The sequence below is a fragment of the Geosmithia morbida genome, assembly GCF_012550715.1.
Source record: "Geosmithia morbida isolate 1262 chromosome Unknown scaffold_6, whole genome shotgun sequence".
Lineage (NCBI taxonomy): Eukaryota > Fungi > Ascomycota > Sordariomycetes > Hypocreales > Bionectriaceae > Geosmithia > Geosmithia morbida.
This window is the reverse complement of record NW_023336193.1, coordinates 69,391-94,738: the sequence shown is the minus strand read 5'-3', so window position 1 is coordinate 94,738 and position 25,348 is coordinate 69,391. Positions and strand designations below refer to the sequence as shown.

General features: G+C 52.8%; 13 protein-coding genes across 13 annotated transcripts; 6 read left to right on the top strand and 7 right to left on the bottom strand.

Moving 5' to 3' along the window:
- Positions 1-1,808: 1,808 nt before the first annotated feature.
- GMORB2_6506 (Secreted metalloproteinase) lies at positions 1,809-2,800 on the top strand (the record flags this gene model as incomplete). Its single annotated transcript, XM_035468476.1, has 3 exons — positions 1,809-2,045; positions 2,127-2,647; positions 2,728-2,800. 3 exons carry the CDS (start codon positions 1,809-1,811, stop codon positions 2,798-2,800), a joined length of 831 nt encoding a protein of 276 aa, XP_035321610.1.
- A 457-nt stretch (positions 2,801-3,257) lies between these two features.
- On the bottom strand, positions 3,258-3,692 carry GMORB2_6505 (uncharacterized protein; the record flags this gene model as incomplete). The annotated part of the gene is made up of 1 exon (XM_035468475.1): positions 3,258-3,692. The coding sequence occupies one exon, from the start codon at positions 3,690-3,692 to the stop codon at positions 3,258-3,260; it is 435 nt and encodes a 144-aa protein (XP_035321609.1).
- A 1,101-nt stretch (positions 3,693-4,793) lies between these two features.
- GMORB2_6504 (Protein of unknown function (DUF1640)) lies at positions 4,794-5,208 on the top strand (the record flags this gene model as incomplete). The annotated part of the gene is made up of 2 exons (XM_035468474.1): positions 4,794-5,149; positions 5,193-5,208. The coding sequence occupies 2 exons, from the start codon at positions 4,794-4,796 to the stop codon at positions 5,206-5,208; spliced, it is 372 nt and encodes a 123-aa protein (XP_035321608.1).
- A 61-nt stretch (positions 5,209-5,269) lies between these two features.
- Positions 5,270-5,713, top strand: GMORB2_6503 (Protein of unknown function (DUF1640); the record flags this gene model as incomplete). Its single annotated transcript, XM_035468473.1, has 1 exon — positions 5,270-5,713. The coding sequence occupies one exon, from the start codon at positions 5,270-5,272 to the stop codon at positions 5,711-5,713; it is 444 nt and encodes a 147-aa protein (XP_035321607.1).
- A 684-nt stretch (positions 5,714-6,397) lies between these two features.
- GMORB2_6502 (glyoxylate reductase) lies at positions 6,398-7,586 on the top strand (the record flags this gene model as incomplete). The annotated part of the gene is made up of 2 exons (XM_035468472.1): positions 6,398-6,438; positions 6,503-7,586. The coding sequence occupies 2 exons, from the start codon at positions 6,398-6,400 to the stop codon at positions 7,584-7,586; spliced, it is 1,125 nt and encodes a 374-aa protein (XP_035321606.1).
- A 637-nt stretch (positions 7,587-8,223) lies between these two features.
- GMORB2_6501 (adenosylhomocysteinase) lies at positions 8,224-9,660 on the bottom strand (the record flags this gene model as incomplete). Its single annotated transcript, XM_035468471.1, has 2 exons — positions 8,224-8,236; positions 8,324-9,660. 2 exons carry the CDS (start codon positions 9,658-9,660, stop codon positions 8,224-8,226), a joined length of 1,350 nt encoding a protein of 449 aa, XP_035321605.1.
- Positions 9,661-11,763: 2,103 nt separating this feature from the next.
- GMORB2_6500 (translation initiation factor 3 subunit H) lies at positions 11,764-13,117 on the bottom strand (the record flags this gene model as incomplete). Its single annotated transcript, XM_035468470.1, has 3 exons — positions 11,764-12,325; positions 12,407-12,873; positions 13,064-13,117. The coding sequence occupies 3 exons, from the start codon at positions 13,115-13,117 to the stop codon at positions 11,764-11,766; spliced, it is 1,083 nt and encodes a 360-aa protein (XP_035321604.1).
- Positions 13,118-13,621: 504 nt separating this feature from the next.
- GMORB2_6499 (uncharacterized protein) lies at positions 13,622-14,306 on the bottom strand (the record flags this gene model as incomplete). The annotated part of the gene is made up of 2 exons (XM_035468469.1): positions 13,622-13,838; positions 13,900-14,306. Coding segments are annotated over 2 exons (624 nt in total), but the record flags the coding sequence as incomplete, so codon positions are not given.
- A 952-nt stretch (positions 14,307-15,258) lies between these two features.
- On the bottom strand, positions 15,259-16,292 carry GMORB2_6498 (solute carrier family 25 (mitochondrial S-adenosylmethionine transporter), member 26; the record flags this gene model as incomplete). Its single annotated transcript, XM_035468468.1, has 3 exons — positions 15,259-15,950; positions 16,036-16,204; positions 16,275-16,292. 3 exons carry the CDS (start codon positions 16,290-16,292, stop codon positions 15,259-15,261), a joined length of 879 nt encoding a protein of 292 aa, XP_035321602.1.
- Positions 16,293-17,298: 1,006 nt separating this feature from the next.
- GMORB2_6497 (succinate dehydrogenase (ubiquinone) iron-sulfur subunit) lies at positions 17,299-18,330 on the bottom strand (the record flags this gene model as incomplete). Its single annotated transcript, XM_035468467.1, has 3 exons — positions 17,299-17,625; positions 17,719-17,870; positions 17,964-18,330. 3 exons carry the CDS (start codon positions 18,328-18,330, stop codon positions 17,299-17,301), a joined length of 846 nt encoding a protein of 281 aa, XP_035321601.1.
- A 2,496-nt stretch (positions 18,331-20,826) lies between these two features.
- GMORB2_6496 (uncharacterized protein) lies at positions 20,827-22,100 on the top strand (the record flags this gene model as incomplete). The annotated part of the gene is made up of 2 exons (XM_035468466.1): positions 20,827-20,887; positions 20,983-22,100. 2 exons carry the CDS (start codon positions 20,827-20,829, stop codon positions 22,098-22,100), a joined length of 1,179 nt encoding a protein of 392 aa, XP_035321600.1.
- An 852-nt stretch (positions 22,101-22,952) lies between these two features.
- GMORB2_6495 (uncharacterized protein) lies at positions 22,953-23,198 on the top strand (the record flags this gene model as incomplete). Its single annotated transcript, XM_035468465.1, has 1 exon — positions 22,953-23,198. One exon carries the CDS (start codon positions 22,953-22,955, stop codon positions 23,196-23,198), a length of 246 nt encoding a protein of 81 aa, XP_035321599.1.
- A 343-nt stretch (positions 23,199-23,541) lies between these two features.
- GMORB2_6494 (BRO1-like domain) lies at positions 23,542-25,064 on the bottom strand (the record flags this gene model as incomplete). The annotated part of the gene is made up of 2 exons (XM_035468464.1): positions 23,542-23,823; positions 23,883-25,064. 2 exons carry the CDS (start codon positions 25,062-25,064, stop codon positions 23,542-23,544), a joined length of 1,464 nt encoding a protein of 487 aa, XP_035321598.1.
- Positions 25,065-25,348: the final 284 nt, after the last annotated feature.

The following is a 25,348-nucleotide window of genomic DNA, read 5'->3' as shown; positions in this document are numbered from 1 at the left end:
CGCCCAAACTCTACCGGCAAAACCCCCCGGTATCACGAGCACGGGCAGCGTAGCATTGGGCCCAGGGAGAGCACACCAGACGAACAACTTGACCGCCACTCACATTGAGGGGAATGGGTGGAGGCGATGGCGTGGTACCCTCCAGATTCAGACGAACGATGTCATGAAACGCCCCATCCTTATCTGCAAGGAACCCGCTTTATGAACAATGGATGGGCATTGTTCTGTCGCTCTGACGGTGGCGTGTAGCTTTGAGGAGCTGAGACCGTGAAGCAAGACCTTCCAAAGACGGGAAACCCGACTGTCTGGCATTCCGGCCATGTGGACATCGCATGTGGATGTTGCGGGTCCCTGTCGACGTGAAGCCATCAATGGTAACCATCTTGTGTGGATATACAATGCTGCCATACTCTCGTTCAAGAGTCAGGCTGTCTCACTTGTTGACGATGCTTCTCCCACGATGATCTACAATCCTCAGAGGTTCTGATTCTTGAACCAGAAGCCTACCTGATCCTTCTAGTCTTGAATGAGGGATGAGTTGGTCGGTCATTGGTTTCGAGGCTACGAGAAACCACTCTCATCTCTACCACACCCTCCTCCTGCTCCCACTAAATCAGGGCCACACATAGTGAGCAAACTACCGAAACCACTTGTTTTCGATCTTTTTTTTTCTTCGATAGAAAAGAGAGGTAGATCTCCCTATATCTGGCAATGGATCGAGTGAATACACCCATTGACTCGGAAAAACACGGGGGTAAAAGGCTACCCTCTTCCCCCCTCCTCTGCTTGACGTTTTATCATCTCCGCGGTGTATTAATCGTACAATACGACCGTCGTCCGAACCAAGTGCTATTACTAGTCAAGATAACAAATGTCCATGCACAACATCATCTCACCAAGATTCCTTGCCTCTTTCTTGAGAGAACAGAGTAGCATGATGCTTGCCCTTTGGCTAATAAGTCGCTCGTCCTTTTCCCAAAGTGGCAACTGGAATGGAGGTTTGGTTATCAGAGACACGAGATGAGGGTAGTTTCATGGTAAATAACTGCTCTCTCATCGATGCTACCCTCCACAGCATTGTTTCCCTCTACGGCCCATGAGCTCGATTACGGGACGTGCTCCGTATGACTCGATCAACGACCCAGCTCAGCGCTGCAAATCCCTTCACTGCCGTTATCCCTTTTCACGGCCGGGGGAGGATGAGCCCTCCAGCAGCTGAGCATTGAACAAAACCCCCAATCGACGTGGTATCTTCTCCATCCATCTTCTCCATCATGGGTACTACCGTTCCCCGCCACTTGCTCACGGGGTCATGGGCTTGACGTCCGGCACAAGCGGTCTTGGGAAACCACATGTTGGGCGGACGTCCGACTAGCGTCGACGGAGCTTTCAAAGAAGAAGCACGACCAGCGCAGTTGGTAGCCAGGCAGCCCGCGATAAGAGTTTCGTATGAGTGAGTTCCCACGTGGTCCCCCTCTCTCTTTTCTTCTTGGCTGCAAATGAGCTCTCGTGGGGCACAAGAGCACCTACCGGTTGAAGAAGGACACTTCATGATGATAGGAGAAGGGTTACTAGTGCGGACATGCATGCCTCGTGGGCATAGTGACATGCATCATCAAGAGGGCAACAGCGAATGGGGCGAGAGAAATGTATAAAGGCGATGGTTTCCCACCTCTGGTTTGCAACTCGACCTCTGATATCATCACCCAGATCACACTCTTCTCTCTCCTCTCCATACAGTCTAACAACTTCCTTCTTTTCAACAATCATCTACCCTTCTTCTTCCCAGTCCCTACTCCATATCGATCATGTCTGTCAAGTCTGCTCTACTCTTTGCCAGTGCGGCCCTCGCACACACCCTTCACAGCCGCGAGACCACATTTGCCTGCGGAACTCCCGATCCCACAGACGAGCACATCGCTATTGCCCACAACTTCTCCATCAAGGAGGCTGCTGCCGCCAAGGCTGGCCTAGTTGCCAGGCAGGACATTTTCGTCAACGTCTACCTCCACAGCGTTTCCGCCAGCCAGGGAGGTCTGCTTACTGTATGCCGATCTGATCCTCACCCCCCTCTTCTCCCCCTTCTAAGGCTCCTCCACAAGTGTACTGATGCTATATAACAACAGGGCGATGCTCTACAGAGGCAGTTCGACGTACTGGCGTCGACATACGCTGCGTACGGCATCACCATGTCGCTTGCCGGCACCGACGGCACCGTCAACTCCGGCTGGGCATCTGACGGCGACGAATACGGCATGAAGTCTGCCCTCCGCAAAGGCTCGTACTCCGACCTCAACCTCTACTTCCTCGACAGCCTCAGTGGTGGCAGCCTGGGCTACTGCTACTTCCCCCAGTATGCCCCTCAGGGTTCCGACGCCTTCGTCCTCGACGGCTGCGCCATCCAGGCCTCCACCATCCCTGGAGGGTCCGCCAGCGGCTTCAACGAAGGATTGACGGCCGTTCATGAGACGGGTCACTGGCTGGGCCTCTTCCACACCTTCCAGGGCGGCTGTGACGGCGCCGGCGACGAGGTTGCCGATACTCCTGCCCAGGCCAGCGCCTCGTCCGGATGCCCCACCGGTCGTGACTCTTGCCCCAACAGCCCTGGCGAGGATCCCATCCACAACTACATGGACTACTCTCAGGAGTGAGTTACCGATTCGGTTTTTTTTCATCAATGTTAACGAGGCTACTCCCAATGAATGTATACTGACAGATGTTTGACAGCTCTTGCTACAACAGCTTCACCGATGGCCAGAGGGCTCGCATGGACAGTTCCTGGAGCCAGTTCCGCGGCTAAACAAGGAACGAAAGGACGGCTCACTCATATTCGACATATGACTAACCCGTATATAGTAGTGTGAGGACAGTCACCTGAAGGAGACCGGAAACATCATGTTTAGTCCATGGCGCAGCGTTGAGCCAAGATCTCTATTTAGTTGTATATTATTCAATGAAATTTATCTGCTTTTCTGATTCACGTAAACACTCTGTACAAGAGTGTCTACCAAGACAAATCCAGTAGGCTAAAGGTCACATTGGCGTACTTCACGGATGATTTCGACTGACCCGAGACAAGCAAAGCCGAACTAGCAGTGATCCTTTGTTTATCTGGATCAATATATCTGGGACTCTCTAAATCTCTGCAAGTTCATTATTGCGGGAGGACCGCCCCCGGACCGTGGATTCCCAGTGTCCAAGATACATCAAAACTCATAACGGAGCCGTAACTCATGTCTGGTCTGGCCACTGAAGCATTACGAATGCTCCAGGCGCACGGCGCCAAGTTCGTTGTCGGGCTGCAAGCTCCACCAGACATGCTTAGCCATGGCGAGGACATCCCTGGCCTCCACCTCCCAGTAGCTCTTTATTCTGTGGCCGCTGCTGCTGTCGCTGTTTATGAGGAGCCTCTCGGTGGGTTCCTTGATCTCCAAGCTCATGCACTCCAGTATGAAGATGCAGGCCTTGACGTTCTGGAGCTTCCAGACGAGGCACTCCCTGATGCGCGGGAAGAGAGGGCCGGTGCTGGTTTCGTCAATGTGATCCCCCAGGCCTGCGTAGTGGGCAATGCCAACAATGTTTTGCAGCCAGCGGTCGTAATCTTGCTCGACGTGCAGTGTCTCCCAGGGTATCAGCTCCTCGTGGACGAGATCGGTCAGGTGCTTCACCCCGGCGGGGTCATTTGGACTCATGTTGGCTGACGGGGTGTACTTTCGAGAGCAATGGTGTCGTGACGAGGTTGATGGGTGCGTGAGTGCGGGTGGGAAGCATACAAGGGCCTTTTGCTCTATGATTCGTCTGTGAAGAGAGGGGTTCCAGCGTCCAATTCGAGCAGGATATTACGGTGCCTTATGTAGTAATACCTTACGAGGAGGGGACGGAGAATGTACGAGAGCACGAGGGACAGGCAGGGATAGGACGAGCCATCGTAGCACAAGTGAATGCATCTGTGGTTGTCTGAGCCGTGCATGACGAGGCTATATAGGTCATGATTCAGCAATGGATACGGATGAGGTTTCGGCGTAGGGGATGTGTAGACTGCTGCGTTAGTCTCGGTGAGAGTCTCGGTGTGAATCTCGGTGAGAGCAAGGTCTAGGGTGAGTATAAATGGGGAGTCGCATCCAGGGACGCCCACACCGGTGAGCATTGCCCGGAGAAGCAAACGCGAATGGAAAGCAGCAAGAGAAATGAGCTGGAGACTTTCAGGCCATGGTGAATAATCAGGCGATGCGTACTTGGATAATGCGTTGTGCGTTCACGTAGTAGCATGAGTAGGAGGGGAGGGGGGATGTTTCTTTCTTTTTTTTTTAAAAAAAAAAAGTTAAAAGTAAGGAGACAAAGGGCTATAGATTGCTTCCAACAGATGGGAATAGAGGAAAGATCATCAATAAGGGAATACGAATGACTACCAGAAAGATCGAGATGTCACGGAAAGATATTACACCAGGAAAGGGCGGAATATAGAGGTGATGGCTATTGACGGGTTTAGCAACGGCACCCACCCGAGCCGGTACCGGCGACCATCCGGGTCAGATGCCGAGGTCCATACATTCTATTCCATCAGACCAATGACCATCTCCCAATTGACCCAGATCAAGGTCCCAGACTGCCAGCTGGTCCCTCCCCAGTTTGTCCCCACAAAGCCAGCATCGACCTGTTTTGTCGCAGAGATCCGTCCGTTTACCAACCATCAATGATCGTAGTACATCCATTCCAATTCACTGCCGTCACACACGCTGTCCCTCAACCACCGACAAAACAAAACAAGACAAAAAAAAAGCTAAAAAACAGCCATGACTGCGCCGAGGAGCGTCTTGGTCGCGGAGACGCTGCCCAAGTTCCTCCTACCCCGTCTGAGCTGGAGGGCGTCATCAGCCACCGGTGCCATCTCTCATGATTTGCGCGCACGATCCGGGACAGCGGCGGGAGCAGCTATAGCGACTCGGCGGCACTCTACATGGCCGTGTACGGGACGGCGAGCGACCTGGAGCCCCATCCTGTCGCGGGCCGCGTTTCACACGACGCCCACTCTACGGCGCGATCACCACTTTGACACGCTCAAGTTCGTGCAGCGTCTCCAGGACGAGGGCTTCACCGAAGAGCAAGCGGCGGCCATGATGAAGGTTCTCAACGATGTGATTGAGGAGAGGTACGCACAACTCTGGACACGGTCCCCTCACCCCCTTTTTCAGCATCGACGAGCAGTAGTAGCAGTACTACTACTACTACTACTACTACTACGTATCGGTCCGTTTTGGCTGACACAGAAATGGCAAACAACAGCATCCAGAACCTGACCCGAACAATGGTCCTCCGCGAAGACGCCGCGAGGGCAACGTACACACAGAAAGTCGACTTTGCCCAGCTACGTTCCGAGCTCCTCTCGGCCGAAAGCACCGAGGCCAACACGACGCGCAGCACGCACGAGCGCCTGTCCAACGAGATTGCCAAGCTCAACAGCCGGCTGCGAGACGAGGTCGGCCGCACCCAGGCAAGCGTGCGCCTCGACCTCAACCTCGAAAAGGGCCGCATCCGCGAGGAGTCGGTCGGCCAGGAGCTCAAGATAAAGGAAACCGAGACGCGTATCGAGCAGGAGGTCTCGGCCCTGCGCGAGAAGCTCGAACAGGTCAAGTTCCAGACCCTGCAGTGGCTTATGGGCGTCTGCACTGGTTTTGCCGCCGTCCTCCTCGGTGCCTGGAGGCTACTCATGTGAACTCCTTTTTCCCTTCACATCATCATTCATTACTGCGCGCCGTTTCTTTTTTTCTTCTTCTCTATATGTCATTGCTTTTTCTGCCCGAGACGGGAAACTTCCATTCATGGGACTACGACGAGGTCCCGTTCCAGTCAAGCTTGCATCATATTGCCCGCCGGCTATATGCTCGAAGAAAGAAGAAAGGAAGAAACACGGGGCATTCCCATATCGAGATACCGATCCTGGTACAATCAAGCCCGTATCATCCTGGTCCTATATCGGACCCATGATACGGCGTCACACCACATAATATTACTAGACAAAGAGCACAAGCACAAGCACAAGAAAAGAGAGAGCACACAAGATAGGATACATCAATACATTCCATTGCGTCAATAAGACCAAGATCTCATACATATGGGTCCCTCAATTTTTTCTTTTTCTTTTAAAAAAAAAAGAGCTCACCTGGTGAAACCCACGCGGTCTTCGGAGGCTGATGCTTATCAGTCCCCAAGACACGATAATAACCAACTCTGCCCCGCCCCCCGCCTGAGGGGCCCTTGACTGGCAACGCGCCCTGCACGTATATACAACTATCGCCAGGGTAGCATTGTCCTTGAAAGGTTCACCATCTTCTCAAAGCCGTTCAATCCATCCGTCACTCAACCTTTCCCATATCTCAGCCCCTCTCCCAACAACACAATGACTCGACCCAAGGTCCTCAAGCTAGCACCCGTAAGACAGTAAGATATGTCAGCATCCCTCTCGTCCTCACCTCACCTCATGCTGATACCACGACCTTTCAAGAGCCCACAATGATTGGTCCTCTGTAGAAGAGATAGCCGACATTGTCGAGCCATCATCGGCCGTGACGGACAAGGCCTCGCTGATCAAGGAGGCCTCGACGGGCGCCTACGACGGCGTGGTGGCCGTGTTCCGCGACTTCGAGTCCATCGGCCCCGTCGATGCCGCCCTCCTCGACGCCCTGCCCCCGACGTGCAGGTTCATATGCCACAACGGTGCGGGCTACGATCAGATCGACGTCGATGAGTGTACGGCCCGCCGCATCTGCGTGTCCAACACGCCCACGGCCGTCAACGACGCCACCGCCGACATCGGAATGTTCCTCCTCCTCGGCGCCCTGCGCAACCTAGGCCCGTCCATGGCCGCCCTGCGCCGCGGCGAGTGGAGGGGTCCCCCCCCCGTCGCCCTCGGAAGGGACCCCCAGGGAAAGACGCTCGGCATCCTCGGCATGGGCGGCATCGGCCGCAACATGGCTAACAAGGCCCGCGCCTTTGGTATGCACATCATCTACCATAACCGCAGCAAGCTCAGCCCCGAGAATGAGGAGGGCGCCCACTATGTCGACATGGATACTCTTCTTGCAGAGAGTGACGTCCTCAGTCTAAATCTTCCTCTAAACGTATGTTTCTCCTCCTCGGCCTTTCCCTTGTTTCCTCTTCCCCCCCCCCCCCCAGATTCATACGGAAACACTTTCTTGTACCGTTCCATCATCTCGTCTGACCCGACCCGACCCAAGTCCTCAACCCGCCACTCCATCTCCCGAGCCGAATTCGCCCGCATGAAGCGCGGCATCGTCATCGTCAACACCGCCCGCGGCGCAGTCATGGACGAGGCCGCCCTCGTCGACGCCCTGGCCGACGGCACCGTCGCCTCCGCCGGCCTCGACGTCTTTGAGGAGGAACCAAAGGTTCACCCCAGTCTTATCCACGACGAGCGCGTCTTCCTTGTCCCCCACATGGGCACCTGCACCTACGATACAGAGAAGAAGATGGAGAGCTGGGCCATCGGCAACGTCCGCAAGGCCGTCGCAGAGGCCAAGCTCAAGAGCATTGTGCCTGAGCAGAGGAATCTTGAAAAGGAGCTGTGAGTCTCTCGGTCTTTATGACTCATCCTGTTCTTTCAACTTGTCCTCTTTAACAACTCTGGTCATTCCATCGTTCCTATTTATATTATGTCAGTAACTTTGTCATTATACTAACCCATCCCAGGTTGAACCAAAAATAGAACGCCCCCGAGAGCCATAGAAGAGAACTGTGTCGAATAATGAATCACAGTCCTTAGACCTTTGAAACTACTATAGACCTGCCAGTTACATGTAAACACGAATACACATCATATAGCGCACGGTTTCGATGCAAACACACATATAGCCTAGCAAATGACATAGTTCAGGTGTGACACAAATCAGTGTTAAGACTAATCTGCGTCTGAACCCCGTAAATCAAGGGGGGCCAAGACACGAAGCATAAAGTAGCTATTTCTGTTTAGGAGCGAACCCCTTAAGCTGTGTCCAGGCTCCAGATAAACCCATCCTTCGCCATGCAAAACGTTTTGTATGCTGTTGAAAACACAAATTTTTTGCCCCTTTATCGCCTGGTTGAGAGAATATGGAAAAGAAAACAAAAAGAGAAAAGAACATCCTTTTTTTTAAATAACGTCGTTACACATGGAATCCGGTTGAAGGATCCTCGGGTATGGTGGGTATGATTATACAAATTGGAAAATTAGTAGCGGTAGCTGTGAATCGATGTTAGCCAGACTCTCGGGGCATGTAGGAGGTACAAAAAGCCACAGGGCCAAAGAGGAGAGATGGGGGAAACATACATGTCGGCCTTGAAAGGACCCTCAACAGGAAGGCCAAGGTAGTCGGCCTGGACGTCGGTGAGCTTGCTCAGCTCGACGCCAACGTGGTCGAGGTGGAGACGGGCGACCTCCTCGTCCAGAATCTTGGGGAGGACGTAGACGCCAACATCAAGCTTGCCGGTCTTGCCAAACTCAACGTACTTCTTGCCCCAGGCCTCATCGCTGGCCTTGTACAGCATAATCTGGGCAAGGACCTGGTTGGTGAAGGAGCAGGACATGACGAAGGAAGAGTGGCCAGTGGCACAGCCAAGGTTGACCAGGCGACCCTCGGCTAGAAGGATGATGTGGCGGCCAGAGGCCATGAGGAAGCGGTCAACCTGGGGCTTGATGTTCTGGCACTCCTTGGCGTTGGCCTTGAGCCAGGCAACGTCAATCTCAATGTCGAAATGGCCAATGTTGCAGACGATGGCGTCGTTGGGCATGACCTCGAAGTGCTTGCCGACGAGGATGTCACGGCAGCCAGTGGTGGTAACGAAGATCTGACCGACCGGGGCGGCCTTCTCCATGGTGGTGACCTGGAAGCCGGCCATGGAAGCCTGGAGGGCGTTGATGGGATCGATCTCAGTGACGATGACGCGGGCACCCATGCCAGCGAGGGCGATAGCACAGCCCTTGCCGACATCGCCGAAGCCAGCAACGACAGCAGTCTTACCAGCGATCATGACGTCGGTGGCACGCTTGATACCGTCAATGAGGGACTCGCGGCAGCCGTAGAGGTTGTCAAACTTGGACTTGGTGACAGAGTCGTTGACGTTGATGGAGGGAACAAGGAGCTTCTTGTCCTTGAGCATGCGATACAGGTGGTGGACACCAGTGGTGGTCTCCTCCGAGACACCGAAGCAGTCCTTGAGCTGCTCGGGGTATTTGGAGTGGACGAGCGAGGTCAGGTCACCGCCGTCGTCGAGGATGAGGTTAAGCTTCTTGCCATCCTTGAAGGCGTTGAGCTGCTGTTCGAGGCACCAGTTGTACTCCTCCTCCGTCTCGCCCTTCCAGGCGAAGACGGGGACACCAGCAGCGGCAATGGCAGCGGCGGCATGGTCCTGGGTGGAGAAGATGTTGCAGCTGGTCCAGGTGACCTCGGCACCGAGGGAGGTGAGAGTCTCGATTAGGACGGCAGTCTGGATCGTCATGTGCAGGCAGCCGGCAATGCGGGCACCCTTGAGAGGCTGGTCGTTGGCGTACTTGGCACGGGTGGCCATGAGACCGGGCATCTCGTTCTCGGCCATCTCAATCTCCTTGCGGCCAAAGGCAGCGAGGGACAGGTCGGCGACCTTGAAGGTATGGGCGGGGGCAGCCATTGTGAATGTGTGAGTATGAGGAAAGGGTGAATGGGGAGAAGAAGGGTTGGTTCAATTGGGATGAGAGGGAGAATATGATGGGAGGAGGGAGGGAATATGAGGAGATAAGAATGAAGAGAAGAAGGAGGGGGAGGGGGAAGAGGGACAGGAAAAAAAAAGAGGCGGTGGTGTAGCATTGTAAATAAGGCAGGAGCGGGCTAAGTGCTACGAGTCCCTGGGTGGAAAAAAAAAACAGTGGGCAAATGCATCGTAGGCGGCATATCACTGGAGCATGGATCTCACCGGGGGTCATCTCCCGCTGGGCAACCCACTGCAACCTCTCTCAGGGTCCTGGTCCTGGCTCCATCTAGTCCTGTTTTCCTCGAGCGCCGTCCCTTTGTTGGTTACCTCTCTCAAGTGAAGCCCAAAGGTCCTGAGGGGCAGGTTACCGTAGTGGGAAAAGGGCCTAAAGGAGGGGCAAATTTTCTGATCTGTTGCCCCGCTCACAGACGAGGGGTTAACGAAGGGCCTAATAGTGGGGCCTTTTTTTTTTTTTACTCTTGTTTTCTCTCTTTTCCTCCATCTTGTTAATCATTATTATCAGTTGGTCCAGTAACGGCTACTTTCTTACACCGTACTTAGAGTGCAGGTAGCATTATTCTCAGTGGTACGAGTACGAGTACGAAATTACTATACAGTATTACTGCTGGGCGGTAAAGACTCATATCCCCTCCTACGCCCGTAGGTCCCCGCCGAACTGCCAGGGTGCCTGGTAATACATGGCACAGCGGGCATACTACGATAGTACTACGGAGTAATAATATGGAAATACTCGTACGACGAGGAAAAGAGAGCTAGGAGCTGCGAGCTAATTGACGGAATAGAATTACAGGCTCGGCGTTTAACATCCCAGGTGCGTTATGAATATTTTTCTGCGCTGTTCATCGTCTCTTCTGTTGCTGACTGCCTGTATCAGGGAAATCGCCGAACTCCTCCGAACCATATCATGTCATCTCTACACCGGTAGATTACTGGTAATAGTAATATTCATACGATAGGTAACAGTAGTACCTGTGACGCTGAGCACTGTTATTACTAGCAGAAAGCAGAGGCTGTCTCTTCACAGGTACTACTACTACCCATGAATAAAGCCAGAAGTTAATATTACGAGGACGAGTAGTAGTGATAGCGAAGAAGCTGCAACATGTTGCTTTTTTTTTATAAACTCAATCCCAAGCCTCTGCCCCTCCTTGGCCCCTGCGGCCCCGATTCCAACAAGCTCGATGCACGTGCATCCCACAATGAGCCTTCACTGGAGAACCTTTTCGGCCTCTGAACTAAGGGGGCAGTCATAAGAAGTCTCGAGTGAAACAGTATGGTAATGCTCCTAAACAGTACCGTCTCTAGCACAGGTCTAGCACAGGTAATAGTACAGTACTACCGCAGTCAGCAGCTTGGTAGCAACTTTGACAGGGGGATAAGAAAGAAAAAACAGTCGCTTTGTACATGTTTTATTTCTCTGTTCTTTTTTGATAGTAGTAGTATCCTGCCGTGAAATCGGGCATTATTATCCATAATGGCTCCCATAAAATCCACTCATGCTTCTTGCTCCATCCTTTTGTGGTCGTGTCGATCCCAGCCTGGCGAGGGGCGGGGCGTTGTGTGACTTGTATCATGTCCAGAGCCATCTCGGGTTTTGGCTCTTTTGCCCTTCTTCTTTTCCTTCTTCTTCTTCTTGCTCCTTGCTCCCTTCTCATGGCGTCTTCCTCCTCACGCTTTCTATCCTTTTCTTCCGTCTCTTCACTGTTGTAGTCGTGTTCTCTCTGTCCCGAGCCTACGGCCACACAGCTTTCTCCACAAAAGCAACATAGAAAGACAGCCGGGGAAAGAAAATGATGAGTAAAAAAGAATAACCATGATGGTTCCCAGTCCACAGTGCCCGGAACGCCTCCAATGCAACTGTCCAGCGCGTCACCTTGTCGCCTTCCATCCCTACCCCTTTCCCTACCTTGGTCCCTATCTCTCCATATATTGGAGACGAGTTCATCCAAGGAAAAAGAGGCTTTGGACAGGAGTCATGTCCTTCACACACACGGCGAAAGAATACTTCTCTCTTCTCTCCCTCTACTGAGGCAGCATGTTCTCCCGCACGGCAAACATCTTGGCGCTGATGTTGGCCGTGAAGCCGTCAATCTGTTTGCTGTACTGTTCCACCTGCTTGGCGTTGAGCATACCCTCCAGCCGGCTGGGCTCCTGGGGAAGCTTGAACAGGCGCTGCCACTCGTCCTCAGGCAGAGGGGTCTGCTTGGCCAGCACGCGCTGAGCGTTCTCAGCCTTGCGCTTGGCCTGCCACTGCGAGATCTTGAGCTGCTCGCGGTTGAGTTGCCTCTGGTAAAACTGGAAGTTGTTGAGATCTGTGTAGTGCGACTCGATGCTGTCAAGCAGGAGGTCCGACGACTTCTCGAGGAACGGGTCGATGGCAAGGTCGAGAGTGTCGAGCGACGGGTGGAGAGGGACCTGGATCTGGTCACGCTCAATATCCGCCAGCGACGTCGGCGGCTCAATATCATCCTCTGTCGGGAGACCGGGCATCTGGTGGAGGAACGTCGTCAGGAGGTGTGAGTTGTGCACGCTCACAGGAAGCTCAGAAAGGATATCCTTGAAGGACAGCTTGGTTTTTTGCAGGCTAAACAGGCAAGAGTTAACAATTTCAGCGGATAAGCAGGACGGTCACACGAGTAGTGTGTAAGGAGGATATGTGGCATACATCTCAGTCGTAAACTTGCCCTCCTTGTAGGCGGCCATAAAGGGAACACTCAAGCGGAAAGCCCTCAGCGCCAGGTTGCCCTGGGAGCTCTTGCTAGCGTCATAGACGATTCCGACGGCTTGCGAGTTGTCCTTCTGGTAGTGGTACTGGTTCTCGACGAAGTTGAGGTTGATAAAGTTGCCCATCGTGGCGCTCGTGTACCAGCCTACGTTGTTAGCATCGACGTTGACCTCCTTGAGGTGGCGGATCATATCGTTCTGGTAGACAATGTTGGCCCTCTGCCGAGGGGCGGCGGCCGCCACGGCTGAGGCGTCGTTCTGGTGAGACTCGGTCGTGCCGCTATCGGTCGAAGGGAAGGGGAAGGAGTTGGTGACCTCAACGGTGGCGTCGACGTCCATGCCCACCAGCGAGCCCGTCGCGGTCGTGGGGAAGACCGACGAGCAGTGCTTGGCAATCTTCATAATCACCTAAAACGAGGGTCCCTCATCAGTACTCGATTTTCGCATCACCTGTGTAGTTCCCCCCCTCACCCCCCCCTATTCTTTCTTTATGCTCTCTTTTATTTTTCTCTTCGCTCTTCATTTTCATTTTGCAGTCTTCGCGTGGGGGCTGCCATGAGAGGGGTCCGTGGTGGGGCAATTTTTTTTTGCAACTCACCAGAGCATCGACCTGCACCTCCTGGGCAGACGTTTCGTTGACGTTACTGCTCATCTTTTCGGAGAGTTGTGCGCGGAAGGAAAATCGTTGTCTCGTGAAGGGTTGCTCGTTTAATCTCGGCGAGCGTGATGGCGCAACAACGGGAAAAGGAGAATCGAGGTGGGTGATGCGGCGGGCAGGGCATCCAATGGGTAAGAATATCGAACTTTTTGCCATGGATTTGTGGGCGTTGAGGGCAAGGGCGGTGAGATGCGGCAGAACTCGTACCTCCAGGACTTTGTGCCGCGACTGTCTACCAACGCCCGTTGCTCTTGCCAATGTAAATTCGGCAACAACCAAACAACTTGAATACATACAAAAAGTGCCAAGACAAAGGACAAGATACGAGCACCATATCTGACGCATTCCCATCAATTTGGGAATTCACTAATCCTAAAGATTTCTTTTTTTGAAAGAGCTGATATTGTTCGCCAATTCTCAGATGTTTAAAAGCAGATGTTCCTATCTAGCCCGTGACGCTCTATATTCTTTCTTCTATCGTCAAGCTATCCGCCGGAATTATGCTTCTTCCCACTTCGATATCTCCCACTCCTGTCCCCCCTCGCGGATCGTGAGACGGTGCTGGTCAATCTTCCAGGAAGCATAAAGATCCCTCGTCGATCCTGCCGCCTTGCGGTGTGCCGGACCCCTCCCGCCGGCTATAGCATCTTCCCTTGATCGCCAGAGGCAAGTCGCCAGATTTCTCAACTCAGTATCCGGAGCCCCATACCAATACCTGCGATTCACGTCAGCTCTGTTTCCAAGGGAAGGGCCACCTCGTGATAAACAACGCATACTTGAGGAATCCTCCGCTGGCAATGGCTTCAGCGTGTGCCGCTTTGTCAAGAGCCTCGAGATGCGAGCTGTCGGCGTTTGTACTGGCCTTGACTTGCGACCGGAAGGCAACAATGTAGAAGAACGTCTCTCGGAAGGGGGTTCCTGATTCTCGGGCCAACCGGGCCAGCTCAGCCTTCACCTCGTCCCAGTTGAACGACTCGGTGTACGGCGCCGTGGCGTAGTCGTCCCTTGTGGCCCTTAACAGGGACAGTGCTTGAGCCAGCAGGGCATTCTCGTGGTCCAGAGTGTCTAGGTGGAGCAGGTGGTCGGGCTCTGTGTATGGCGACTGAACAATAGATTTACTTCCCGTAGTACTGGGGGAGATCTGAATGCTCGTGTCCTCGGCCGGTACCAGTGACTGAACTGTCTGTACCTGGACAGCCATTGTCGCAATTCTACCTGGTCTTTCTTTGCCTAGTCGTCCTTGAGGATTAATTCCTGGATTGATGGTAACGAACAGGCAGTATGACGGTAGGAGAGTCTTTTAGTAATAACGATGAAAGGGAAGCGAATTGATTCTGTATTGGGGGTGTGGTGGTACTACGGACACGGCCAGCGCCATCACCTCATATAAATACAAGAACTGGGGGAAAAAAGGGGTCTTGACAAAGAATCCAAACACATTGCGCAATGACCAGATTCTTTATTCAGGAACGGCTTTCCGGTGTGCCGTCTGGCCATGACAAGTCATGGTTACAGCATACGAGTCATAAGCCAGCCCTAGTCGACACGGCACACGTCCTCCCTGGTCACCGAGGCCTGGAGAATGACGGTGAAAAAAGCTGGATTACAATATGAAACACGAGCACTAGTTAATAGTCGCAGGCTCGTAGTGACGGTAATAATTACTCGTACTAGCATTAGCAGATCTTATAAGACTCGGTGTGTCCAATGTCGTGCGTCTGATTCGCGAGCACGTTTTCTTCCCCAGATGACTAGAATCGATCTCATGCAACATTGCCACTCTTCCATCAGCGCATCACCAACCTTTTTTCCAAGTCTACGAAAACCTCAGTCGCACATCTCCCTCTTTCAAGTCGCGTCAGTCCGTCACCGACTGAACGTCTCACGTGCTGTATGTATTGCATGTCAGATAACCTCGTCAAGGTTGACAAAGCCACGCATCAAGGAATCGATTGCGTGCTCATCATCGATATTGAGCCATCACACAATCACGACATGGGGGAGGCAAGACAAACAAAGACAAAAAAAGTTAACTAGGCTTCTTCTATACCGAGTTGGTTCTCCCAATCACTTGTCCAAAGTAATACCGATCGTACCAGCTGGCCGGAGGGGGGCGTTGGCCAAAACCAAATATTTTACAGATCAGCAATATCGGACTTTCCCTGCTTCAACCATACCGTAGCGACATTATACGTCCCAAGGTACAGGCCAGATCCCAGAAGCGTCCATCCGGACCGCAGTAGAGCACCCCGGAAGAGACCACGAACCCCGTCGCGAGTATATACCCGCTTCGTCACAGACCATGCCCCATGTCTGTTCTTGTCCTGACCAGCCGAGAGCATCATCCGCGTCTTGACAACATCGCTGGGAGTCGTGATGAAGGCCGCCACTGCACCCGCACCCCCCGCACTGACACCAGAAATCACTCCCGTCTCCAGCAGTCCCGCAGGGCCGCTGGCCTCCCCTCCTCGGTGCCGCCTTTCCCACATCCTCGCACGAATATGTTCAAACATGGGGAACTGGAGAGCAGTAAATGGCAGGTTGCGAGCCACCAGAGCCGTGTACCCCGTGAACAGCCTCCTTGGGGCGCCCAGCCCGCCCAGCTGTCTCAGCGCTCGGAGTGATGATGAGTCTCGGCTGCCACCACCCGAGTCTCGTTTCCGTACCATCTGAGCGTTCTGCTTGATCACTTCGGCCGGTGCAATGACCATGCAAGATGCCATCTCCGCTACCGCTGACGCTGCCGAGTGGACTATCGGCTTTGGGGCTGGTAATGTTCGGGACAGGGTGGCCGTGGCATTCTCGTACGTCGAGAAGAATAAGCCGGCTAGGGCACGGTCAGTTCATCCGGGTTGTAATACGTATTCCGAGTAGAAGATAAGAATAAATGAGAGTTGCGAATGCTATCATACCTGCCGGGAGAGTCGCTAGTATCACGCTGCCGACGCCCTGATATAATCCGCGGGGGGACAAAGGCTTGGTGCCAGAGCCGGCGGCATAGTCTTGGCTCTGATATCTCGTCTTTATTGTGTCTAGGGGGTAGACGAGGAGGTCAATGGTAAAGGCGGCCACAGCGCCAGCCTTGATTCTTCCGTCAGTTATCTTACTCCCCAATGGCCCTTGTCGTCGTGGTGAGATAGCACTGGCATACCACGTAGATATCCGTCATTTTGGGCCCTATCTTGGGCGTCCTTTATTCACATATTTTATAAAGGTGAAATGACCACTGGTAATGAACATCATCTGAGTATTCCATCAAGCCAACAGCAACAAACTGTCGTCAGGCTAGGTTTATACATACATGACATCATCACATGGTGGCTCTCCTACCCGGCATCTCGATCTGCTTCGGTTTCACACAGCTACGGCACCATACAGAGCAGATGAGACTCGTATACTTCTTGTTATGTATATAATTATGCTCCATGTAGTTTTATATGTGTTGTATCCTCTTTTACTGGGTAGTTATAGAGCGTTTGGTTGTGCTGCATGAAGTGGTGGACCTGTCAGTTCGGTACTGATTGATAATTACTAGGCGTGGTGTTTGAGACAATAGAAGACTGCCGAAGTCGTTGGTACATGGACAAACAATATAATATTACGTAACACGGAGGTGACGGCGCACGCTGACGTCCGTGTGAAGCATACCTGAGCCACTCTCCCAGAATTCGCCGGCTATGATGCCTCCAATGACACTAAGTGGGAGCGTGGTGGGACGTTGCCATAGCCGTTGAGTCGATTCCCGATAGACATAGACATCACGTCAATTCTTCGTGTTCGCGGCAACGAATTATCACACAATGACCGTGAGCTCAGATACAAAAAAAAAAATTATGAGCTGTATTTGTCTAGGTACTTGAGCGAGACCTCAGAATCACAAAGAAATAAATGATCTCTACTTTCGCGGGCTGTCAATATCCGACTTGATGGAGTAACCAAATCAAGACGGTTAATGCCCTCACATTTTTCATGTTTTGTTTTTTTTTTTGTTTTCCAGTTTTCATCATTCTTCTCTCCATAGAGAATAAAAAAGAAGGAAGGAGATAAACAAACCAACACCAGATATTACCAATGCTATGATACACCTTTAGCCACATGAAACACTTTGTCCCAACCGTCCAACTCAACCCCCGCTCAACACACGATCATTTGCATCTCTGCGTATAGTTGAGCATCTAGCTACCCAGGGCCATCTGCTTCTTGATCTCGGCCACGGCCTTGCCAGGGTTGAGACCCTTGGGGCAGGCGCGGGTGCAGTTGAGAATGGTGTGGCAACGGTACAGGCTCATTGAGTTTTCAAGGTTGGTCTTGCGCTCGGCAGTACGCTCGTCACGCGAGTCGGCGAGCCAGCGGTACGACTGGAGAAGAATGGCGGGCCCCAGGTACTCTTCCGAGTTCCACCAGTATGAGGGACACGATGTCGAGCAGCAGGCGCAGAGAATGCACTCGTACAGGCCGTCGAGCTTCCGGCGGTCCTCCTTGCTCTGACGGTACTCCTTGCCCTGTAGAGGTAGTTAGTAACTGAGTGCCAGGTCTAGACAGGACTCAAATGATGCGCCAAGAGAGACACGGGGGAAGGGTTGAGAAATACATACGTCAGGGGCGGGAGTATCACGCTGAAGGTAAGGCTTGATCGACTTGTACTGCTTGTAGAAATGAGTCAGGTCAGGGACCAGGTCCTTGACGACGTAGGTATGAGGCAGCGGGTAGAGCTTGACCTCGTCATTCGACTCGGTGGGGATGCGGCCTGATTGGTTCCTGTCAGTATAAAAAGCATTCTGGTATCGTCATGAATATCCCCTAGGTGGACATGGTGGCGACGTAGAGTAAAAAGACATACACAGGCAGGCAAGCGTGTTCTGGCCGTTGATGTTCATGGCACAGCTGCCGCAGATACCCTCGCGGCAACTGCGGCGGAAGGTGAGGGTAGGGTCGAGCTCGTTCTTGATGCGGATTATGGCGTCGAGAATCATGGGCCCCGTCTTGTTAAGGTCGATGGTATATGTCTGCATGCGAGGCTTCTCTGTGGGGTTCTCTGGGTTCCAGCGGTAGATTGAGAAGTTCTTCATCCGGGGGGCCTTCTTCTCGGGCTCACTGACCGTGGCCATGGAGCGAGTGAAGGAGGCGCCGACAGGAGGAAGGGCTGAGCGGGAGGCGTTGACAGAGGCGCCGAGAACGCGCGAGGCGGAAGAGCGGAGAGCGGCCATGATTGATGAAGTGAGCAGAGCGGCGTTGGTGATGGTGATAAAGGTTGGTCGTGGTCAACAACCGTCGAGGAGGTTGAGAGAGGCCCGTTGTCAAATCCTGGGGAAGATGGGGTCGGTTCGGGCGCTTCCGGGATGGAATTGACAGCTGAAGGAGGTTTCGAGAGCCGATTCTTCCTACAGAACAGGTGTAGATGTAGCGCAGGTTGTAACGTTTTCTGTGAGCGCGCACACGAGTTTCACGCCGACAAAATGCTCGTCTCCGTTCTTGATATTTAGGGAAAAAAAGGAACCAGGACGCTTTTGAAGGAAAGAAAGACACACATCCTCGGCTAAGGTCGTGGAATGGGGGCGAACCGTGGCCAATGAGACGCCGTGATTTACCAAGCACTAAATGAGCGAGCCCTCCTGGCTACACTGAATCGGAAGCCCGGCAGTCTGGTCTTACTGATGAATATTGTATCATTTGATGGGATATTCTACAACAGAATCACAGATTGTACATATGCGTTAAAACGGCATCAACATAAAAAAACGTTGCCATTTTGATATAGTACAACAGACCGGCAACAATGGACAGAGTCTTGGTTGACGTTGTGTGAAACGGTTTGCAGGTATGGTGATGCATGGCACGTGAACTATTAACAAAGCATACCGTCATTGGCCTCGATGATTTTTCGGGAAGGTGCGGCGAGCAACGGCTACCGGCTCTTCTTCGGTTAACGATACCGGATAATTCGGCATCCGTCTTCCGCCTCCTTAATACAGTCAGGGGTCAAAAGTCTCCGGTCCACCCCACCTATCTTTACGCGAAAAGTCGCGTACCGCAACCTTGCCTCATTCTTGAACTTCCAACAACGCCGTCAAATTATGTCTAATCTGACTGAAATTGGCAGCATTCTCAAGGGCTGATTGTGGGAGAGGCTAATAATTGAGCCCTACTGCCCGTGCCGCAATTTGCGGTGCTACTAGCGGCCGGGGCTAGATAACGTAGTGTTAGTAACGTGTTTGGCGTGTCGCGATCAGTTATTCAAGATGCATTTCAACGCTTTAAAACCTCACATTGCTTCGAATCTAGTGTACGAATCGGCCGGCCGAAGGTTCTTGCGCGTCGTTAGAGACTGTATCTAGTCCAAACAGCAAAGCGAGATCCTCGGCTTACAACTAGAAACCTCAAGAAGGCCTTAGGAGACCGACCATCCCTCTCAACCCGTCCGCCGCGCCCTTCGCTAGCAGAACTATCGTAAATGGGTAGCTAAGAAAAGGATACCGATATCTTCTGAATTAGTAAAAAATTGGTAAACTTTTTCATGTTAGGGATTAGAAAATATTGAGGAGTTGGGACGGGTAAGTCGCTTCCTTTTCCCTACTATATCCGCTAGTATTTTTTACTAACCTTACCGCGATACATGAGCAAGACCGAGTGCGAGGAATCGTGGACAGTGGAAAGGTATCCAGATATAGATGGATAGCAAGAGATGTTTGTGAGAACACACACCACAGATACTTCTGACATACATTCAAGGTAGGTCAGGTGTTCTGTGGTGTCAAGGTTCTTGTTCTGTTTTATCATCGTAGTGGCGGACTCGACGGTTTCATGGTCGAGCCCAACTTACCTTAGCTATGGTATGTTTTCCTACGACAACCATAGCGGCGACTTTTGAACCCAGGTTTTCTTTTAGGAATCCTATACGCGTGTTTCTACGTTTCGTTGTTTCGAGCCATTCCAGTTAATGGAAGCGTTGATAGGTATGATATTGTGAAAATCTGCCTGCGATGGTGACCAGCACCACCCTTAGTGGTGCGTGGTTAGCCGAGTGGCCAATCAAGTGAGGCGATGCATGAGCAATAGCCTACGGAACACAGCGTAGCCTAATACTACGTACATGTACGTGTACGATTACTCCGTACACTCTGAACCACGTCATCTTCCGGCGGGCTTCTCGGTTCCATTAACATCAATACATCTCCACTAATATACATGTACGTATTCACAAGTCTTGGTTGATGGATTACCGGGACATGCAGACAGACGTAAGGCCGGCCCATGCTCTGACGTGTATCAAAAGGTTTCGGTCGTCTGGATGAACAGCCTTGGCAGAGGCAGCGAACACAGTACTAGTAGTACTAATAGTACTCCATACCCAACAATATTACGAGTACAACTGTAATCTGTAGCGATACTATTACTCCTCCCGTATCCATCATCACCACTTGGCCTCTTGCTGTTGGAGCAATCAGTTCCCCGTTTTCGTGAGCACTCACACCATCCCTGCTTATCCGAGAATTCTCTTTTCTCACTTGCTAGTATTACGGAGTACGAGACTACGAGTACGTCCAATAGCCGCGGATAAACTCGTGGGTCCGCGGTGTCATGATATTTGGCACCTAGCCTGACTACTAGGGACGCATGCGAGTCCACGTACATTTGGGTACAATTACTGTCACCAGACTCATCTTTGCCTCACCGCCATCACCACGTTCTACCCCAGATAAAAAATGCGCGTCTCCTTTCCCAGGCGCGCCGTGCCGGTGCCGTGGCGACTGACTGCCAAAAACAGTACGTCCCCCTCCGTCTATTTATATCCCTGTGAAATATTTCGTCTTGCAATACCGGCCCACTGACAGTCTCTTTCCCTCCCCCCTTCGCTTCAGCTCGCACCAAGATCCCCATGGCCTATCCGCGGTCCACAGCAGCAGGCCTGCGTCTACAGCGGCGTCCATACTCGACATCATCGTCGCTCGGCAAGTACACATACCATATCGCCGCGTCCTTCATCGCTAAGGACCGGCCCTACGACCCGAACCGTCACGTCTTCCACTACGACCACGAGACCGATGCCCGGCCTGCGTACGCACGACCGTTCCGCATTGACTCGGGACACGACTCCTTCTTCATCAGCCAAGTTAACGGCACGGGCGCCGTGGCCCTGGGCGTAGCTGACGGCGTGGGCGGCTGGGTTGACTCGGGCGTCGACCCGGGTGACTTCTCGCACGGGCTATGCAGCTACATGGCTGACGCGGCTCGCGACTTCCAGACCAGGGACCCCAACGGCCGTCTCACCCCCCGGAAGATCATGCAGCACGGCTACGATGCCGTGTGCCGTGACCGGACAATCCGTGCCGGTGGCAGCACCGCGTGCGTGGCCGTGGCCGACCCGGACGGCACGCTGGACGTGGCCAACCTGGGTGACTCGGGTTTCCTGCAGCTTCGCCGCAACGCTATCCACCGACACTCGGAACCTCAGACCCACGCCTTCAACACGCCCTTCCAGCTCAGCCGCGTGCCTCCCAGCGTCGCCTCCCGCATGGCCGCTTATGGTGGTGCCCAGCTGTCCGACCTCCCCGAAGACGCCGACGTTACCCAGCACCAGGTCCGCCACGGTGACGTCCTCATCTTCGCCACCGACGGCGTCCTCGACAACCTCTTCAACCAGGACATTCTGCGCATCGCCAGCCGCATCATGATCTCGACCGGCGCCTGGGAGGTGACCGAGGCCGAGGGTGTGCGGGCGTCAGACGAGCTGACCTCTCTCACAGAGGCCGATGACGTCAAGAACCCCGTCACTCTGCAGAGTGCCCTGGCCACACAGATTGTCGGTTTTGCCAACCGTGCTAGCACAAATACTCGCCTCGAAGGGCCCTTTGCCAAGGAGGTGAAGAAGTACTACCCTTACGAGGAATGGCATGGCGGCAAGGTTGACGACATCACTGTCGTCGTGGCCGTCGTTGATGGTGGAAGCAACGGTGTTGAGTTCAGGAGCAAGCTGTAATAATGCGGGAGAAGGGAGGAGGCAAGCGTCCTGCTCTTTGATTGAGAGTATTTGCATAGATTTCTTTTGTTACACTCATACACATGGATGGGAGAGCGCGTGTAAATGCATGGTGGAGTTTCTTTGTTATTTCTTCTTTCTTTTTTCTTGTCTTTTATCATTCCCGCTCATACCTTTTTTTGTCTTCTCCTTGTACCTCGTTGCATCATTTCTCTTTTATTTTGTACTCCTTGTTTTTTTTTTCCTGCAAATTCGTCATCATTACACTGGGATATAGACAAGCCAGGATAACAGAAGGGTGGCGTCAATTCAAAATACAAAATTGTGCCTTATATCAGGCATGAGAGATACTGTATGTACTATGTCCTTTTACGATTACTACTAGTACCATAGCAGCAGTCGCCTGCTGCGAGTAGAAGAGCGCACTATCGACTTACAGTTGCACATAGTATTGTTACCTTGAACGGAATCGACTGCTAGGTAGCTCTGACAAGGTTAGTATCATGCCCTACCTTGGCGCTGAATAAATCTGAATGTCTTGTGGCAAGGCTACGCAGGAGAATGAAAGCGAGCCTGGAACGCGTCGTCTGCGTACGCAAGCGGTGATGCTTGAAATACAGTGATACGAAGTCTCAATGTGATGGTGCAGGAGAAACTCCCTTGCCGTGTGATCAGGGGGGTCAACATTGGCCATGTTGAAACTTTAGATACACATACACACACACACACATATATATATATATACCTTGAGCTGTTGTCAAGAAACTGAAAGGTTTTACTACCGTTCTGTATCCTCTCCTGATATCGATTAGCCGGTTCAACTTCATCTCACAAACACAAATAAAAGTCATCATGCGGTCATCCATTCATATCGTCCTCGCCGTTCTAGAGTGCCTGGCAGTATCCAGCCTAGCCCAGACACCCGCTGGTTCGCCGCCTCCCGCTGTATTTTCGCCCCAACCCACCAAGGCACTCTGGTCGCCAGAGGAACTCTTGGCCTATCTCAAATCGAAAACAGACGACCCATGGCCTACCAGCTGTCCCGTGAGCCAGTGCAACGAGATGACAGACGACTGCGGTCATCACTGGGGCGAGTAAGGGGATACTTCATAGATACCCCCCCCCCCCCCCCCCCCCCTGGATGAGCTCAAAGCAAGCTGACAGTTTTGCCCATGTCCAGGTGTTTTGACCTATGCTCTGGGACGCCTTCCTTCTCCTCGCCACCTTGCTCCATCCCACCGCAGCATACATAAGAAAGTCTACAGAGAGCTTGAGGTGCTATTGAAAGAACAGTGCTTGGCCGAAGGATGTAGCTAGTCAACACTGGGCATGTGCGATGTAAACGAATTAAGAATACGTTCCCTCTTGAACATTCGCACCGGTCGTTCCGTGACCAGGAGGATGTGTGTGTTTACGTACTGTTGGTTTGATGCTGGTGCTGCTAATAGTAGGTATGCGAACCCTGGGCAGTTGGGCTACGCCCATAGTCAGCTGAGGTGCCCGCGTAACCGCCAACGCCTGGCGGCTGTGGCGACCCGATAGCCTCGTCGTCTGAGCTAAAGTCGTGGGCTAGTTCACCCTTGTCTGTTGGAGGGGCACGCATCATGTTGAGGGCGTTTTCATCGAGCGTCGGAGGCTGGTAGTCAGGAATGCTGTGTATCTCACGTCCTGAGGGAATCTTGGCCAGTAGTGAGTTGACTGATGGTACTTGCTTGGTATTCATCTGTGCATGGCTGGTGTTAGTAACGAGGACTTTTCAGAAACACCTGCTCTCGTGCTTACCGTATCGTTAATTTTGTTCCATTTTGCGTTGAGCATCTCGATCACGCGTATTTCCTCGAGTTTGCCAGCATCGGCACCCCACGCTCTCTCTTTGTCGACACGCCGGTCCTCCATCAATTCCGAGAGGTCCTTTTTGAGACGGCCTAGCCCAAGGCCCCTCCTGGAGTCCTTGATATCGACCCCCAGTTCCTGTAGCCCTGCCTGGAGCCAGCCTATCCCGTCTGCTGTCTGACCACCAAGCTCCGAGTCGATTCCCAGAAACCTGCAAGCCTTTGCGCGGCTGGTCCGTCGGAAATCCTCCATGTATTTGATGAGGCTGCTGTCAACCTTGATGCCCACTGAGGACGCGCTCGCCTGCGCAAGCGACAATGCCCGTGCCGCATGCTCCGACGCAGCAAGGCAGAGACGGGCGTACAGGTGGGCACGAACTTTGGGAATCTCGGGCGACTTGAACATCCACTCCTTGTCGGTCTTGTTTCTATCTTGAGCAACGGCGGCGGGATAAGGGTCATCCTTTAGAACAGCCAGTAGCGTAGCCTCGGCGTGAGAAAGCGAGGCAAGGGCCCGGACCGTTGTCGGCGCCACATCGGCACAGGGAGGCTTAACGGATCCTTGCTCTGTCCTGTTCCCCAGATATTGGAAGATAGAGGCAGACTGGAGGAGAAGCTTGGTGGCCGTTGAGATGGCCGTTGTGCGCTCCTGGGAAGCGACAAATTCGTTACTGGTCGAGTAGAGAGGCTTCAGCACCGCCCTGGCCTCCTGGACGTAGGTCAAGCCCAGGGCTGAGAACATGAAAATGAGCTCGTGCTCGAGCGAGTTGATCTTTACGCGAGACCGCTCACGGCCGGGCACCACATCGCCCGAGAGCGTAGGCCGCCACTTGATGGCCACCTGGTCCTTTGGATCGATGTGAATCAGATCACAGCTCCCAGGAATCCGCAGGTCGTGAAGCCCGGCGTCGACTGCCACAAGGTATGGCAGGTAATCGTTCAGTGCCGTCCTGACTGTGGAGAGATTGCCCACCTGGGCTGAGTGATCGAGGCGTTTGTGCTTCCGTAGCGTGTCCTTGGCAACACCGCGGTACATACTTGCATTGATGGAAATTGACGGATGCGAGTCAGAATCGAAGTTAGCCGAGAAGGAAAACGACGATGTCGTTGGCAGCACGAATGGGAACGGCATCTTGACTGTCGTGGCGCGGCTGCCCCTCTGTATGAGCAACGTAAGTGCTGCTCTCTGCGGGGAAAAAGAGAAAGGACAAACCAAAGAAGAAGCTGACCTAAATGACTTGAAACAAGAACACGCAGGGCAATGGGAATACTCAAGGAGAAGAAAAGTAAAGAAGCGAGAGGGGTTTGCTACGCAGAGGAAAATGCTCTCATGAGAACGGCGTCATTAGTGATGTTGGTCTTGGTAGGTGGGCTGACAGCTGGTCTGCACTGTGTACATACAATTATTCACACGGT